The sequence below is a fragment of the Oreochromis aureus genome, linkage group 1, assembly GCF_013358895.1.
Source record: "Oreochromis aureus strain Israel breed Guangdong linkage group 1, ZZ_aureus, whole genome shotgun sequence".
Taxonomy (NCBI): domain Eukaryota; kingdom Metazoa; phylum Chordata; class Actinopteri; order Cichliformes; family Cichlidae; genus Oreochromis; species Oreochromis aureus.
The window spans coordinates 2,611,492-2,630,478 of NC_052942.1; the positions used below are offsets into that span (position 1 = coordinate 2,611,492).

Genomic DNA, 18,987 nt, shown 5'->3' on the forward strand with positions numbered 1-18,987 from the left:
ATACTTAAGATAGTCTGAACAAGGCCAGATTTAAGAAAGTCAAAAGGACTCTGAAAACACCTACATGAATGCAAGACATCTACAGAACATTTTACAACTTTAAGGATGGACCATAGTCTAGAACACATCCAGATCCCTGGGGATGTGTCAGGGACCTGGGTCTGGGCAACCCAGGGTCCATGAGCAGTCATGGACTCACATTATATATTATGTATGTTTGCTGCACTGTGCTGCTGCTCTTGTGTTCTCCATGCTTGTATGTATAGGCAAGTGGGTGTCTGTGAGTGTGGCTGAGCACTGGGTTTCAGGCAGGCCTGGTGGGTGTGTCCTGTCTAGAAGCTGGCCACACCTGAAGCGGATGATCACACACCTGCAGCTAAGGAAGCCTCGTTGGGGAGCTACTTAAGAGTGTGGCTGAGCGCTCCTCGGCACGGGATCATTGTGTGAGACTCCACGTCAGTGTTCTTCGTGAGTGCATGCCCGCAGTGGCTGAGTGTCCTGACGGTCGCATCTTTGTTATTTTCTCCAGGAAGGAGCGTGGAAGACAAGAGCAGCGAGCACGGGGTGCGGGGACACAGGAGCGGAAGAGCACGGAGCACGGACTTGTGGGTGGAAGATACGACACGGGAGTCCAGGGAACATACGGGGATTTATTATTCTGTGGATTATTTACACCACTGTAAATAAACGCACTGTTTATCATTCAGAGCTCCGCGCCTGCGTCCTCCTTTCCCCCACATCCCCACGGTTGACCAGCCCCATCCGTGACAGGATGATACGGGTAATGGATCTAACAATGTGGTGGAGAGTAATTTATAACATACGTTCCATCTTTTCAACAAAACATTTCAGGAACTTCTAACATTCTTCCAGACAGGACGCAAAAGCAGGTGCTGTTGATGGTTTGAGCTCAGAAAGTGAGAGAGTCTCTCAGTTAAATAAAGACTCTTTAATATGGAGGCGATGAACTGTTCAGACTTTTCCAGCTCCTTTACATCCTGTTTTAAGCTGTTCATGAACATCAGTGGTTTTAAGTTGCTGGTTGCCAGCTTCAGCTTAGTTGCTTTGTTAGTTTTGCATTTTGGATGTTCATCAAGGACAGCTCCTACCCTGGGTTTGACCTGTTCACCCTGCTTCCCTCAGGGCAGTGCTACAGGTGCATCAGCACAAAGACCCACAGACTCGAGAACAGTTTCTTCCCAAAAGCCACGACCACCCTGAACTCACACATGCACTGATAACACAGTTCCACCCCCCAGTCCTCTATAAACCACCACTGTGCAATACTTAATTCCATGTGCAATAACCCAAACACTATTTATTTACGTATTTATTTCCTTTTTTTGATATTTGTACATTTTATATAAATATATTTTTTTCTTGTTTTTCTAAATAGTGTTCATATGTATATATTGTTGCAGAAACTGTGCAGCCCCCCTTTCTTCTCCCGCATGTTTGCACTGAGTTGGAGATGCTCTGTATCTCATTGTGCATCTGTATAGTGACAATAAAGGCATTCTATTCTATTCTATTCTATTCTATTCTATTCTATTCTATTCTAGTCTATTCTATTCTATTCTATCTACTCTATTTAGTTTCTTGTGTCTGTGTTTGGATTGTCTTTAATTAATTAAGTTCCTCATTGAGGTAAAAACTTAGTGAACAGTGTAAACTCTGTTCATGCATCGATGATGATAAATCCTCTTTCAGTTAATTCACATTTAGTCTGATCAGCACAAGTATTAATAATATCACCAATCAATAAAATTATATAAATAAAAAAATGCAATTGTTAGGATGCCTGGGTCGTTGACCCAGGGCTTTTGAGTTTATTATATTATTTATCATTTCTAGTCTTTGGTTTCTTAGAGTTCTGTCTTATGGTTTATGTCTCTGTGTTCTATAGTTGCTGTCTCCCCTGTCGGCTGTATCCCCTTGTTAAGTTCACGTCTCTGTGTTATGTTTCCTGTTTCACTTTGATAGTCCGTGTTTCATGTTAGTGTATCTGGTTTTGCTTCCCTCGTTAGTCCTGATTTGCCCCAGCTGTGTTTCCCTCCTGTTGTCCATTCCCTGATTGCTCCCTCTATGTATTTAAGCCCTGTGTTTCAGTTTGTCATTGTCGCGATCTACCCTTATCTTGCTGTGTGTTCTGTCTACGTAAGTGTATTTTGTATTCTTAGTTTTGTTACACTTTTGAGTTCAGCATTAAAGCTGTTTTGAGTTCACGTCTGTCTCCGTAGTCTGCACTTTGGGTCCTTTTCCTGTCTGCACACAGCCTACACCTAACAGAAATGAAAAAAACTAAGTTTGAGTTTAAATTAAATTTTTTTATTTCTAATTTTTTTTAAACCCTAATATTTCTAATTCATGTTTAAAAGGGAAAGTCCCATCTGTTGATTCAGAAACTTTAAAACCATTCAGGAGTGCACCGTAAAGACTCAGAGGCGATAACAACATGTTGCAGGTTAGCAGGAAAAATGCAACCAGCTAGAAGATTCAAGTATATTAAAAAAGAAACGAGGGTGATTTTAAGACCTCTTAATCATCCGGTGCTGACTTCACATAGCCCCCAGTGAGGTGACATGAACGGTAGTTTCCTAACAAACAAAACAGCTGCAGTCTTTTCTTGGTGTCTCGTCACAGCTGAAAAATGAACCGACTTTAATTTTGTTGTTTTGTTTCCAAAACTATCTTTATGACCAATGAAACACAGAGAAAACACTTCCACTGCCACTTCCCTCACAGTCTGCAGAGTGAATTACAATCTCAGTCCCTGCTATGATCACCAGTTACCACATGGAAAGAAGCTTCACAATGACGAAATCCTGACTCACCAATCTCTTGCTATGCTGCTGCAAGCCTCTGTCGTTTGGCTGCATTGTATGGTGGAACGATAAGAAAGGCCATCTGAAACGAATGGAAAACAAAGGCTGTTGTTCTAATTACTTCTTGCTTAACAATAGCTCTTCCAGAGACAAATTGTTAGTAATTAAGTGGGGGATAGAGAGATATGCACGCAGCTCAGTAGTAATTATAAAACTGCAAATTTAGACCATTGCTCTGTAAACCCATTTAGATTACAGTGCTGCAATTAAATTGGCAAAAGACTATAATTACAAACAGCACTCACAATATGCAGGCCTACATACTATTTAGTTTTTCTGTTTATTTGTCAGGGCCAGTTTGTTCTACTCACAGATCTTTGAGATACTAAAAACACCTACGGTGTATTTGTGCCATTGATTGACAGCTAACAGACTGACACGGGGCCAAATCTTCAAACTCACTAACACCTCTGAACACAAGCCTATGTGTCTGTGTGTTCCTTCATCCGTGAGGCAGAACAGGTGTAATGCAGTATAAATATAGTCTCAATAAACCTCAAATGCACAAACCAGTTTGGCTCGTTGCATGCTTGATCACAACTTTAAGACTGGTTTTTATGTTACACCTGCTAAGCTGAGATATGAGCACAGATAAATCTTCCCCCTGTTGACGCTGGATCTAAAAACTGCTTTTTAGTGTCAAACAATACATAGTAATAAAGTACATGTCATGAAAATCATGAGATACTACACTGTAGTACACCAATACTGCCTGAGATGTAGTGGACTGAACGAGCAAACATCTGATCCTGTTCTGTTCATGTTTTCTTTCACCGGCTTCTTATCCAAAACTCACTCAGGCGCTCATACACGTCTCAACATCAGCTCCACTGTTCAAAAAACAAATAAACAGAAAACCAAAACCATACAAGAGTTATTAAAAGTTCCTTTTCAGACTGAAATGAAATGTAGATTTAGTAGTATCACTAAGTGGGACGAGAATTTTATGATTTATTTTCTGCAGTCTGCAATGTTTTTTGCAGTAAATAAATTGATAAACACAGCTGTTTTTGGCACAACTTAAGATGAAATTTCAAAAATGAATTAAATATAATAGCCAAGATAAATGTTTCCTCTGTGTGAATCAGCTTGTTAGAGAGAAACACTGATGCACACTCTGTGTGCAGACACTGCCATCCAGTGGTGCCACAGCAGGCTGGCTGAGAGAGACCTCTTGTGGACATTTTGGAATTCCACTTTGTGGCGGGCGTGGTTTGCGATGCCTGCAGGGGAGGTGGACACACCTGCACGGTATCTGCAATCACGCCTCGCCGGCATAAGAAGCTGTGCTCTCTGGTTATTGTTGTTGGATTTAGTGGCTGTGGGCTGAAGCTACAGCCTGTGTGTAAACAAGCAACTGTGAGAGAATAAAGTGCTGGAAAGCATGAGCATGTGGACGGATGAGCATGTGTGCCGTGCCCCAATCCACGGCAGACCCGTCCACGTTCATGCTTTCCAGCACTTTATTCAGCCCACAGCTACACAGTCCAACAACAACAACAATAACCAGAGAGCCCAGAGGTGTGTCCATCTCCCCTGCAGCTGCATCGCAAACCACGCCCCGCAAACCACTTAGACCTAAATAACTTCTAAGAGCCTGCGAGATAAAGTATTCTGACATTGCTATGTCACGCCATGGAGCAGACCCAGGACTCACTGCAGAGATTATATCGCTTGGCTGGTTTGGTAACACGTTGGTGTGCCTGTGGATAAGGTGACCATAGAGAGCGAGGCCTGCGGAGGCTTCACTGCTTAGACTGTACAATATAAAGCGCCTTGAGGCGACTTTTGTTGTGATTTGGCGCTATATAAATAAAATTGAATTGAATTGAATTGAATTGAACTGCTGGCACCACAGTGAGATCTGGGGGTGAAAATGGTTGGATGGCTATAACTAAAACTTTACATTTTATGACAGGATTCAGTATATGTTCCTTGATCCAAAATTTGCGCATGTCAACATGCATCACACCATAAAAAGTCAGTTAAATTTGATGATTTTGATCCATCACAGGAAAATACTGTGTTTCATTTTTAATGTTGAAGGCCAGCATATGATAAACTAACTCTGTCTTGCACTGCTTACAACTAGCCTTTGGTATTAAGTGATTTAATGACCATTTTTCTTTGTTTTTTTGGTTTTTCCCGATATAGTAAACATTAAAAGAGTGCCAGTTTAAGTTTAGCAATTATGTATTTATTTTCAGTAGATGTTACACAAAGCTCTTATTCATGATGCCACATTACTCAGTGTGGTTGCTTCAGCATACAATACACCTCTATTTGTGTGATGTGTTTGCTTTAATCTTGTCACTTTGCCAATGTCAGCTACCGTGGCCACAGTGTTAAACACAGTGACTGTACATGTATGACCTGTAGTCCCTTCAACCCACGTGAAACCATAATTTCCTGTTTATGGGAGATGCTATCCTGCATTTTAGCCAGAGTCTGCACAACAGTGGTTAGGGGTGAAGTTGCTGGATCAAACTCCTGACCACACTCAGCGTATCCTGCCTCCATCATGGCATGCAGAAGCGCTGGACGCAGTCGTAAATGTTTCAGGTTCAGAGTGCAGATGTGATCTGATCAGTTACAATCACGAATGCCATCATAAGACAGTTTTTATTCTTTCAGCTGCAGGCCCAATGATGTTTGATGGTCTGAGAACAAGTAAAGAATGAAAACAAAACTAGTTTAAATGGCTTAGTCTGTGGGTGACTGAAATGAAGCCACAAATACTTAATTTGATGTATTTATTATTTAATGCTTATAGAAAAGGTTGTAAAATAGTTTGAAGATTAAAAAAAACATCTAAGAATCTGTATTTATTACTGAAGCTCATTCATTCAACACAAAGACTTCCGACCCTCCTGCTATCAGGACACAGAGATCTGAGGAGTCTTCCAGGAATGGTGATATTCTGGAGACTTGTTTGGTCAGTGACTTCATGCTTGCTGATCTCTAAAGTTGAACATAATCTCCTTCAGAACAGCTTAAGTTCACAGCACAATTTATTGTGGCAATCTAACAAAGTAAGAAGTGACCCCCCTTCACCTTCTTAATGACTAGTACTGTTTGTGTTGTTAATGGAAGCCAGTAACCTGCTGGCCTGGCCATGCTGAACACCTGTTGGGACTACTTTAACTGGTTTCTGTCTAAAAAGCCCAGTGCCCTCAATGGGACATAAGCAAGGGCAAACATAGATGCATCAAAATGTTTTTTTAAACAAAAAATAAAACACACAAAGCAGGCAGTGCAGCGCTGTAGAAGGTGTTTATATGATTTATTGCTGTAAAGCTTTATTTTATATCAGTAACAACAGTAGTAAATATAAATGCCACTTAGTTACAAAGAAATTATGATTCTTACTGTTTTAGAATAATAATATTTTAATAATATTCTAATATTAAGTAATGTAATGATATAACAATTTACCCAGTGTTTCTATGGTCAAGTATGCAATTATTAAAGATTTGTTTGCATGTCCATACATACACACATTATTATAAATCTGAACAAATACAGACAGACATATTCATGTAGTATCAGTGTCATAGAATAAACATGTAAATTTCTCTATTGTCATTAGATAATCAAATTTAATGTGAGTTCTTTTAAGTTTGTTTGATCCAGTCTGACTTGTGGCCCTCTGCTGTGCCTTCGCTCTCAGCCCACTTTCCTGTCTATCCTCCAATAAACACAAAAAGAAATACTCTTTTAAAAAAAACTGCTGAAAGTTCATGAAAGTATTATCTTGAAACAGATGAAATCGACAGTAATTCCTTTGTCTTTCTATTTTGTCAAACTGCTATTATTGATTATAAGGTTTGGATTGTTCCAGATCCGTGACCGGAGGGATGGTGAAACTGGAGCTGGTCATTGGAAGTGGCTTTCATCAAGCTGTCAGAATCCCAGCTATTGATATGATTTTGAAATATTGAGAATATCTGATAAACTAGCAGGTAAAATTAGATTGAGAGTAGCTGAGCTAGTTAGTGAGGAAACAGAATGAATAGTTTGGAGCTTTTAATCCTGCAGGCAGGATGAGGACCCAAACGCAGGACTCGAAACAAAAGGGTAAACTGAAGGAGGCAGCTTAATCATGCTGTGACAAAACTCAAAGAGCAGAAATAAGAAAGCAGGGGCTGGGTCTGTGACCGTTTTAAGTTTATTTTGTGTTTTTGATTTTCTCACGTTAACTTTGTGATAGTAAGTTCTTGTGTTTTTGTTTAATCTCTCCTTGGTTATGTGCCATGTTTCCTGTCCAGCCCGTCATGTGTTTCATGTCTGTGTTGTGTCCATGCTGTCAAGCTTGTGCGTCATGTCTGCGTCTCTCCACGTTTCCTGTTTTACTTTGAAGACTCTGGTGTTTCCATGTTGTGTGTGTTTAGTTTTACTTCCCCTGTGTTGTCATGTTCATTGGTGTCAGCTGTGTCTCCCCAGGTGTTTACCCTCATTGCCCTCCTGTGGATTTAAGTCCTCTGTCGGGTCGTCTTTTGTCGTCATGTCGAGTCTCGTCAGGTTTTGCTTCTGGTCAGGTTCATGCTCATGTTTCACGTCATTGTTTTGCATGCTCCAGTCCAGATTCTTGTTCATGTTTTTGTCACACTTTTCATATTTGAGCTTAGTTTTTTATGATATTCGGCCACAATAAAAGCTCGCTTTTTGTTAAACCCGTGTCTGCTTTTGGGTCCGTTCCATAAATTCACTGGCATTCCTCGCCGTGACAACGTAGCCTAAAACTGCAAACTAGGAACCTGGAATCTAGAAGCTAGGAACTGGGGACCGCGAAAGAAACCAAGGAACACACAACACATGAGACAACCTTTGTGATGAGAGCGACAACAGGCAGAGGAAAACACAGGGCTTAAATACACAAAGAAATAACGAGGGAATGAGAAACAGGAAGTAAACACAGCTGGGACTAATCTGACAAAATGAGACAGGGAGGAAGCAAAACTGAAATCACTGAACACGGCATGCAAGACTGTCAAAGTAAAACAGGAACCATGAGCTATTCACAAAGACGCAGACTTGACATTGAGATATGGGGATATGACTGACTGGGGAGGCAGAGGAGATGAACATAGAGACGAGGGTGACTCGACGTGAAACGAGGAACACAGAGTAACACGGGGGCAGAGACTAAACACAGGCTAAGATAAACACTGAGGGAGGGAGAACTAAGATCAAGAACCAGAGAAATAAAGATAGCCAAAACCATGAATAACAATAATCAAAGAATATTAAACTAAAAACACAAACACTGGCTCACCAGACCCAGGACCAGGACACCTCCTTGAGATTTAGGATTTTGTAATGTGGATACATGATGGACTTTAGGTAAGCATGACATTTTCATTACTGCAGTTTGTTTGTAAAGGGAGACAGGAAGGTCGGACCAGTGACTTAAATCATCTTGTACTATTCTGCATGTTGGAGTGAGATTGTAAGCTTGTAGGAAATGTTCCTCCTGATATATTTAACATTAACCGTGTGAGGGTGAAACTAGGGCTGCAAAATCCTATTTGTCTAAATGGAGTTGTAGAAAAAAAAATATGTGTTGTGTACTGATTGTTTGAACACGTCTGATATTTCCATCTTATCTCTGCTAGTGAAAAAGGTCTCACTGTGAAGAATGAGATTTTATGAATGTTATCAACTAACTGATGGTGACTGTAGGAAATACAAAGAGCCCTTGTTCAGTTAATAAATGATTCCCCAAATGTTTGTAGTGTTGCAAAAAGAAATTTCCAGTGAACCCTGTTGAATGCTTTTTCTACATCTAATGATAAAGTGATTTACTAATGTGAGACGGCTCCATTAAAGTGTTGGTTTGCAAGCACTGATAGATAGTCAGCTTAAATAAAACCTGTCTGGTCAGGGTGAATGAGAGGGCAAATTTAATCACTTTATCTAATCTGGATGCTGAGCCCTTACTTGGAATGTTAATGTCTGTATTTATAGGAGACAGTGGCCAGTAATTAGCTGAGTGGGTCTACATTCGGAAGTGGTTCTTATAAATAAGAGGAAAAAATGATTAGAAATGTTTGTAGAGCTCAGCAGGGAAACCATCAGGTCCACGTGATTTCAAACTGACAAAATGATTCATCTCGAGATGGAGGTTTTTCAGAGATATTGAATTGATCATAAGAAAAATGGGGGTGGGTTATGGATTTAAGGAACTCATAGGTGTAGAATTATGAAAAGGCTGATGAATGACACTGGTGTACGATACAGTATCACGCACCAGTATCATACAATATCAAGTATCATTGATATTCTATGATGCTGGTGTTTGATGAGTTCTGGACTTGGCAGGTTACTGAGGCATTTCTCAGTAACACAAACATCAAAAATGGGATTGGTCAAGAGATCTCGAGGCACAAAAAATTTAATTTGGGGAATTAAAAACAAGATTCATCAATTTCACACAACATTAGCAAGATTTCATTGTGCTCTTTTTTTCTGCAATTTTGGATTAACCAGACCTTGAATAAAATGAGCCACTGAACACCGACTGATTAAAAAGGCTGTACGTGGTACAGCAGCACTGTCCATCCATAAAAAGTAATATTTCCAGTTCATCTTTCTACCACTCGAGGGAGACGTCAAGATGTTAATTCACATGAATAACTGGCCTCTGTGTTTGAGCACAGTCTTCAATGGGACCTGAGTAGAAATGAGTTTGTGTTTGTCCTGATGAGAACGTGAAAGACTTCTAGTTGGTTTCCGCCCATTGTCAGCATTTCCAGTCTAATTGAACGAGATCTTTAGACTTAATTCATAAAGTCAGTGTATAAATGGTATACAGTAGGGCCACACAAAATAATAAGTTCAGTAAAAGAAACGCTACATGGAAGCAAGACCTCAGCTTCATGTATGTACATCATGATGCTGATGTTTGCTGTTATTATTACTACTGCTAAATTCTGTTATTTTCTTCCTAATATAACTGCACACTCTCTATATGCTCATGTAAGGCTGAGGAGCACTAGCCAAAAAAATTCATTATGGATAAATGTGGCTACACTGTTTATTTGTACATGACAATAAAACTTGAAACACGCTGAAACACGGAGTAGGAGACAGAGCAAAGGAGAAAAGCAGAGACTAATACCTTGAAGTGGAATGTTGGAAATGTGCAGAAAGAACAAGTTGGTGGGAGGAGCCACTCCTCTTTGTTTTTATCTCCTATTTAGTTTGGGAGGAGCCCAGTTTCAGTGTCACAGTGACATCACTGCTTGGAGCCACAGGCTGGAGAAACAGAGGATCACACCAGTGCAACTCAAACCTGTGGGTTTAACATGACTTTGTTAAAATCAGGCAGATGCAGGCTGTAGAACTTAGGGAAAAAATGAATAATGAGTAAGCATAGATGGACCTGTCCGGTGAGAACTTGTAGTGGTGGTTTGAGGCATTTTCACAAAGGTCTGAAAAGAAAAAGAAAACAAGCTCAGAACAAAAGCCGGTGATTTGTGGCACAAAAAATCCGCTACAGTAAATGCACTTTACTTCTTCCGAGTACTTTCACAGTGACATCACATTACATGCAGCACACCCAGAAGAGCTGCATTCCACAACTGCACTCCTCTTTCTCCTCCTCCTCTTCCTCAGCTGAGTCTGTAGGTGTGTTTGAGTCACAGCCGTTCAGCTGCTCAGCAGGCTGACCACGAAACAGACTGACAGCTGTGGGACCTTCAATGAAACAGAGAGAAACTGAAATAGAAGGTAAGTGTATAACATTTGGCTCTGCTTGTCTCTCAGTTTTGAATTATTAAAAAGCATTACACATAAAGTGTTTTTGATCACCCACACAGAAATGACTAAAAATGAAGTGGGATACAGGTGAAGGTAAAGTTGAGTGAAATACAGACGAGAGACAAACTAACAGAAAAGCTCACTGAGTGGTTTGATGAGGAGAAAAATGCTGGGAATCATTTGGCATGTTCTTTATAGTGAGTAGATCTCGACCCAAATTGAACACCTGTGGGAGATTTATAGTTAGACAGTGCTGTCCACCACCATCATCAAAACAGCTAATGGGGTAATATCTGTGAAAGGACGATGTTCCATCATTTCAGCACAATTACAGACTCGAGGAGAGTGCCAACAGGCTGTGAAATGATCACGTTAGACTAGCACCTCACTAAGCTACTAAATGTTTTTCCTTTATTTAACTGTATCCGTACATAAGAAATGTTTTTGTATAAAATGTCCTGTCATGTTTATCAAATCAAAGACAAAGCTGCGATTTGGTTAACTTAAGTAAAATAGCTTTGAAAAGACTCCCCAAAACCCCCAAAATAATCCTATATCAAGAACAAAATCTTCTGATGTGGACTAAAAGTTAATGTCAATCATTACAAAAAAAAGGTAAAAAGGTAACACAGAGGCTGATACTTTAGGCAAAAATTTATTTGTGACCCATGAAGAACCAACAGGTCTTATAAAAGTGAAAATCAGGATTTTCCATATAAAGAAAATCAGTTTCATGGTATTTCTTAAGGGCTTTATAGCACCTACTGTTTTCTTAATGATGGTGACATTGAAACTGATGCTGGGCAGTGGAATTTAGTAAACAGAGACTGGAGTATGTGTGGGAGGAGTCTGACTCTTTCAGGAATGTCAACATGTTCTGCCGCATTCCTGCTCAGTGAGGCCGTGCGTCTTTTCCACCAAACACATGACACAAACACAAACCTTCCCACACTTCAAACACCTGTTTGAAATGTAAGCATGCACATATGTTAAACTGCTCACTCTGAGGGTTCCTCTAAAATATGACAAGAATAGAGTCGTTTCAAAAAACTCTCTCTCTCACTTTAGTTTGTCACACTTGTCTTAAGTAAGGAACTCAATTTTGTATCAATCACCATCATGTATATTTGCATCGTTACAGGAATCTTAGCCAGGAAAAACCCTCTAATGTTCACTGAATGTGCCAGGAAGCACCATTGTTGGCTGCAAGGCTGGTCTTTGTCTAATTAACTGACCCGTGACAGAATATCGGTGATGGTTGATGGATTAACAATCCTAAATCAGCTCATTTTCACCAAAAATATTTGTTTTCACTCCAGAAACTTGCTGAAGGCTTTTCAGTCTCATTACAATCCCAACACAAAAGACTATACTGACATTAACTTTTTATGGATTTCCTGGCTGAACTGACACTATTGGCATATAATGTTACAGTAATATGCATGTGTGTCAAGAACTGATGGAAACAACAAACTAGCCAGTGGAATATTCTCCTCACATTCCACTTGGTCATACGTTTGAAATGAATAACAGAGAAACACTACAGTGTTGATATTGTATATTCCCACAACGGTCAAACAACAGCTTCTGTTGAGGTACAGCAACACACTACTTTGACAAAACCACCCAAAAACCACCCAGTACATCTTTATACTCGGACCAGGAATGTCTAAGGAGCTTGGAAAGAAAAGCGTCTGGACTTCTTTAAGATGTTTCACCTCATCCGAGAAGCTTCTTCAGTTCCCAAAACCTTCGCTGATTGTGACCTACAACTGTTTTTTTCATACCTTGGCTCATGTGATTAGGTAGAGGATCAATAGGGGGTCCATGTCCCTCTTGGGGAACCCCCCATAGGGCTTAAAATCTGGGACTCTCCACCAATTGCTCTTAGACCTGAAGAAGCATCTCTGATGAGAGGTGAAACGTCTTAAAGAAGTCCAGATGCTTTTCTTTCCAAGCTCCTCACAGACATAGGACCAGGAATATTAATCATTTGGTAGTTTGCCTGGATAGGTCTCCAGTCCATTGCTGGGCTAACACAAAGAGACAGATGACCAGTCACCAGTCAGTATTTAGATCTTTTTTCTATACATAATTAAGAAACCATTGTTTATACGAGGTCCCAGAATTTACATTGTACATCAGATCACAGACTGAGCTCTGAGTGTTTGCAGAGCAGTGTGGTAAACAAGTGTGGAACAGGCAGAGTCTTCGCCTAGACTCACTGGATAACCAAGCAGGTAGGATGGAGAGGTGAAAGAAAGGTTATTGTAACACAGGGGTGTCGAACTCCAGGCCTCTGGAGAACTTCAAGACATGTTGAGGAGCTAATTTTGTCATTTCAATCAGCTGTGTTGGATCAAGGACACATCTAAAACCTGCAGGACACCGGCCCTCGAGGCCTGGAGTTGGACACCTGTGTTGTAACAGAACAGCACGTCTTTGAGCAACCTGCATGGAGGAGGAGTGACGCAAAAAGCTATGAGGCAAAAGATTCCCTGATCTGATTAGATAAAAACAAACAGTTTGAGTAGAATTCCATCAACTATAACTGGCAGTGAGTTTACATACACACACCATGGACATAGATGTCATGGTAACTTTGGGCTTTCAATGATGTCTTTGAATTGCTCTCCAGGATTGTACAGCATGCAAACAGAAAGAACTGAGTGCACAAGTTTGATTTTTTTCTCTCCGAGCCACAGAGGATTAGAGAAAATACAGTGTATACATACACTCAGTTAAAGCTTTTAATAAGTAGTGGGACAGCGCTGATCACCACTCGTATAATATCAACATGAAAGAGTGCATTTTTTACAATTACATTTCAAACGAGCTGCTTTCAGGAAAGAATCTGGGTAAGCTTACAGTGTCCGTGTAGATCTTATTGACGATGGAGTTTTAAATTAATGATTTAAGTGTTAATATTCAGGTGGGTTTGGCGGTGGCTAGAGCTCAGAGCTGGTCATCTGCTGATCGGAAGGTTGTTGGTTGTTGGCTCCTGCGTGCCAAATAGCTTTGGGCAAGATACTCAGGTTGAGTAGAAAAAGCACTATATATGAACAGATCCATTTACCAGGTGACAGAAAGTGAAGGGCACATGTGTGCTAAATGGTCTGTATTTCCTACATTTGTCTTAGAGCATAAGAGGAGCGTCTTATTAGGCTGTAAACTGGCCTTTTCAGTGTCAGCGGAAGGACAGAGAATTATTTGCTATATAAGTCACATACTTTTAAACAGGCTACTCTTCTTCTGGCGGCTCTTCTAGAAAGCCTTTGTTGTTGTTATTGTTCTTGCAAAAAATTGCAGAGTATGTGAGAAAACCCGAGTGTTGGTATCAGTTTGTCCATGTGAAAGCTGACACCATGTGAGAGACATGTTACACCTGCCTCATTTTCAGGTGATAGCATGTCAGCTGTCTGTTTCAGGACAGAGATTCAGGGGGAGCCGTATTTCCAGAGCCTTCCTCGTACACCGGGGAGCTATTTACTCATCAGTGGGCTGTGTATTTAAGCTCAGTGTGGTTTTCTGCCAGATTCTCCCGTCACACTCGGTGGTAAATTGGTTCCAGCTCACTGCCAAGATTTCAAGAGGAACAGTCGTCCTGTTTCTCCTCCATATCCTGCAGCCCACTGACACAAACCTGCCTGCCCACTCTCCACAGACCCCTGCACTCCACCTCTCAGAGTCCCAGGTCACCCCTGAAGTTACCTCCAGTGCTGGTTTATAAAATTCAACATCATTTTATCTGAGAATTGTTGTTTGTGTCTTGGGACTACCTAAAACTTCCCAACAGGACAGAATTGGTATTATTTCCAACAGCTTTGTAAAGCTGGCAGCAAAGTTTTGCTATAGGAAAAGTCCATCAAGTTCAACTATTCATAGTGAAACTTATTGGTAATAATAAGTAATTTTACAACTTTAAATAAAACCATAAGAAAATAAATATGTAACAATGAATATTTATCTGTCTTAAGCCACTTGTATGTTATTTCATATACTTCAAAAAGTAGTGTTTTAATTGTCCATCAGAGAAAAAAAAGATCTTGCCTACAATTATTTTATTAAATCCCAACATTTCAGTCAAACAGACCTTCGGCAGGTACAAAAAACAAAGCACTAAACATATAGAACATGTTGTATACACGAATAGATACATACAAATAAATTTGTGATCTAAGGATTATAGGAGAAGGCAGATTGTCTATTTTTATTGGTTACATATGTTCCTTATAAACTATAAATGGAACTACAATCAGATTAGTGGAACTGCAATTTAACAGATATATAGTGCAAAAATATATTTATACATAAAAATATAGAAAAATATTTCAATATTTGACTAGGCGGTTAAGCAGATGGATGGATGGGAGCATGCATGATGGATTAATCATTCTGCTAGAAGTATTTTTATGAACAGTTTTGAATGTAGAACACAATGTAGGAAATTGTTCTGTTGATATTTGTTCTTATTAGACTCTAAGCACAATAAAACACAAACCTGCAGTTGTCATTCATCAGCCTTGCTCAGTGTTTGCAACTTTGCCTTATGAGCAGATGTAGCAAATAAAGGTCAAATCTACAGTATGTATTTCTGACAGCAGACTTACACATTTGATCTTTGTGCATGCTTAACATTACTGCCAAACTGCATCTGTTTATTTTTATAATGTATTGACTGTTTATTGGTGTAGTTTGCAGATGTGTTTATGTGTCACCCTGTAGGTAAAAGCTGGTGTTTCGTGGGAACAATGGAGCTGAAGGTGTGGGTGGAGGGTGTGGTCAGAGTTGTTAGTGGCCTATCACTAAACACTTCCTGTCAGGATGTCGTCATAGCTCTCGCACAAGCAATCGGTAAGTCTCTCAGTCTGACTAACAATGAAAATTCTCATTTTACACTCACTGAATTACTTTGTGTTAGTGTTAGTTTGGTGTTTGCTGTTGTGAACACCAAACTACAAACTGCTGGAAAGAAATTTTAGGAGGACTAAAAAATTTAAATTACACCAGCTCACTGACTCTGCACTACATTCAGCTGATATTTGCAGTTCATGTTATTAGCAATATGTTGATCAGTTAAAAACTAAGCCTTTATGTATCCCTGCTCAGGTCAGACAGGTCGCTACATTCTCATTTTGAAGTTACGAGGGAATGAGAGACACTTGGTTGCTGATGATTGTCCACTGCAGCACCTGGCTCAACTGGGACAGTTGGCTGCAGAGGTCCAGTTCATTCTGCGGAGGACCGGCCCGAGCCTCAGCGAGGGTCCAGACACCTCCACCAACGAGAGACGTCTTCCACTTTCCAGACCCTCAGAACCAGAACCCTTCAAACGCAGAGAGCCACAAAAGGCTCTGACATTTAGTCTGGGTCCCTCAACACTTCCCAAAAGGAATAAACCAAAGAAGGACTGGTCTCGATCTCCCAGATCCTCTCCAGAACTGAGGGCCTCACCGGTATCTTTCCTAGACCCTGTAAACTCCATGAAGACAAATCCTTCTTACCCCAAAGACGAGGTGTTTAGGGATATTCTGCAGCAACAGAGAAGACTACAGGATCTGGAGATTCAGCTTCAAGATCTGGAAAGAGAGACTGAATTATGGGAGCAGAAGCAGTCATCTCCTGAAGTAACTCTGGCTTTCGCTGAAGAACTGGAGGAACTGGAGTGGAGAGTGAGACAGAATGAGGTAGAGCTGATGCAGACGGAAGACTGGGAGAAAGCATTACAGGAAGAGATGGAAAGAGAACAAGGTATGTGCTCGTATCTGTTTACATTCCCAACATTTTTGGTGCATTCCAGATTGCATTTCTAAAACAAAAACCATTAACACTGTTATCAACAGGTATGCACAGGCGCCTGGACCAGATTCATTCATCCATAAACGATCAAAGTTACGAAATCACGACACTCCAAACCCGTTCTGCACATCTAGAAGAGGACCTGCAAGTCAGAGTCCAAACGCAAAGTTCTCTGACAGCACAGCAAAATGAGTCCCTGAAGTCCCTGAAGCAAGAGCTCCACAACCGCCTGCAGCAAGGAGAAGAACTTGATGTAAGACTGGCTGAGTTACAGTGGGAGATGGAAACGGCTGAGGAAAGGGTAAAGGTATAATTCTTCAATCATTTCTACCTAAACTGAAGGGTTGATCTCACAAAAACTACTGTAAGACTCATTTCAGCAACTTTAGGGAAGATGCGCTGATAATCGATGTTTGTTTGTTGTGACAGGAAGCAAAAACACATCAGGGTTCATATTAGATCTATCCATTGTAGAGCTAATATGAGATGATGAAATGAAAGAAAAGTATGATACATAATGCTGCGTAATATTTTAGCTGACATGAGAAAAATTTGCCACTGCACACTTCAAACTTTCCAGACACGCCCAACTGGCAAAAGACACTGTAAATGGAAAAGTGCAGGCTAAAGCTGACAAACAGGTTTTTGTTGGTCTTTGCATTAATCTTCCGTCCTCCTGCCTTTTTCTGAATGCATGAATAATAGCCTGAAAAGGATCACACTTTTCCAATAATCCTCACCACACCCGGTAACAAGGTGAGATCAGACACACACAGAAACTGAAACAGTGGAAATGAGAGCACTGAAATAATACTTTTGAGCAGTAATTAACACATTTGCAAAGTAGTTGGTGTTAACCAAAAAACAAAAGGGTTAATCTGCAAATTCAATGTGGGCATGTGTTTTTACACCACATTCCCTCTCTGACACACTCTCCCAGGAATTTGTTTGTATGTTGGTTGAATGTGTTAAGAAGTACTCTGTGGAGCCACTGATAACAAAAATAAGGACTTTAATTCACTCAAATGAAAGAAAAGTCTTAATTGATCAGTATAATGTTAAGAAATTGACTGTTGAGCTGAAAATGTTAGTTATTAAACCAGTGATGTTACTGCAGACTGTAAAAGTTACATAAGAGCCATGTGGATTTTGGATGTTTGAGTTGAGTCCAAACAGCATTTTAGGAAAGAAGCTGGTGACGACTGCTGTGGTCCTCTAACACCTGTAGTGCCTGCTGAGGGCAGCAGGTCAAACAGGTCTTGGATAATACTTCTGGCTCTGGGATGGTACTGAGCATTTGCAATGCCTTCCAGGGAGGGAGGAGGACAGGTCATCACTCCATTCTTTTGAAATGTGTCTCATTTGGTGCAAAGGTGTGACTAAAGATGCACTGGTGTATTTTTAGTAGCGGAGGCAACGATGCAGCCCTGAAGAACAGTAAGATATATCAGCTCATGGATACAGTGTTCTCCGGTAATATAATACCCTTTGTGTCTTCTAGGACAGACTGGAGATTATTGAGGAGCTGAACAAAGAGCTGAGGCAATGTAACTTGCAGCAGTTCATCCAGCAGACCGGTGTGACCTCACAGACGGAGCAGACAAACCTACCAGTCAACGATGTTTACCTTAATAACGCTGGCATTAGGGAGTAGAAAGAGAGGGGGAGCTGTTCACTCGACTCCAGCGACTGCAACAAAATGAAGAAGAAGACGAGACATTGCATGTTTTGCCTACAATACCATTTTATGTTTGTGCCATATTTAATGTAAATTTACTGCCATGATGTTGGATTTTATTAGGACTTTTATATGTTATTTATTTCCTGTTTTATTTTAAAAGTATTTCCTTCCACATGTGGTATCTTATTACCTGATCTCACTCCTTTCGATCTGCAGCTCGTTCCCATCCTGAGTGTATTATCAGTCAGTTTGTCACACATCATCACATTTCTCCCTGTGACTGTGTCCATCACATCTCTCCAGCCAGTCCTTTGTTCCTGACTAAGTTTGAGATTTGACTTTTATTAAAGCTCATTCTAATCAAAAATGTAACACTTAAGCTGTCACATGACTGCTGGAGTCAAATGTACCACATTTTCCTCTAAAATGTGGTAGAAAAACCACCTTATATGTCCAACAATACTACTGATATCTGACCCTGGTATTTTACTTTCTTCTGCAGGACATAGACTGTAAGAAATACATGACCTCAAAAATGTCAATCGTATGCCTCTGTATGTGTAACTGTCAATATTTACACTCGTGGCTCCACAGTGTAAATATGTGGAGGAGACACAAGTCCCTTGGGCGTTCTGTCAGAAAGGTGTGAAAGTCTGCCAAGTCAAATATGTGGAGTGAACCTTTGTGTATAAGGAAGGAAACACACGTAGCTTTCTTTCTTACTGCCAGTGTCTGAAATAAAGCTGATGCCACTGACTATAACTACTATTTGTAGTCAATCACATGACTCTAATTATGTTATTAATACGTGTTTCTTCATCATCTGATGTCACTGTTTGCCTTTGCTCCACCAGAGGGCCC

The 18,987-nt window shown here is 40.4% G+C and overlaps 1 protein-coding gene across 4 annotated transcripts; it reads left to right on the forward strand.

Annotated features, from left to right (window-relative positions):
- The first annotated feature begins 10,509 nt into the window (after positions 1–10,509).
- Positions 10,510–18,894, forward strand: LOC116329714 (ras association domain-containing protein 8-like). Of its 4 annotated transcripts, none has more exons than XM_031751783.2 (5): positions 10,510–10,616; positions 15,372–15,500; positions 15,756–16,397; positions 16,490–16,752; positions 17,947–18,894. In XM_031751783.2, exons 1-5 carry the CDS (start codon positions 10,589–10,591, stop codon positions 18,097–18,099), a joined length of 1,215 nt encoding a protein of 404 aa, XP_031607643.1. In that variant the 5' UTR covers positions 10,510–10,588; the 3' UTR covers positions 18,100–18,894. The 4 variants fall into 4 exon arrangements, with proteins under 4 accessions (XP_031607643.1, XP_031607645.1, XP_031607644.1 ...); XM_031751785.2 differs by having other exon boundaries at positions 17,952–18,894; XM_031751784.2 differs by having other exon boundaries at positions 16,490–16,746.
- The last annotated feature ends 93 nt before the right edge of the window (positions 18,895–18,987 follow it).

Excerpts from the sequence above, each read along its gene's own strand:
- LOC116329714 (XM_031751783.2), top strand. The coding sequence starts at position 10,589 with ATGAAACAGAGAGAAACTGAAATAGAAG. Across the intron at positions 10,617-15,371 it reads GAGAGAAACTGAAATAGAAG|GTAAAAGCTGGTGTTTCGTG; the intron begins GTAAGTGTATAA and ends GTCACCCTGTAG. Across the intron at positions 15,501-15,755 it reads AGCTCTCGCACAAGCAATCG|GTCAGACAGGTCGCTACATT; the intron begins GTAAGTCTCTCA and ends ATCCCTGCTCAG.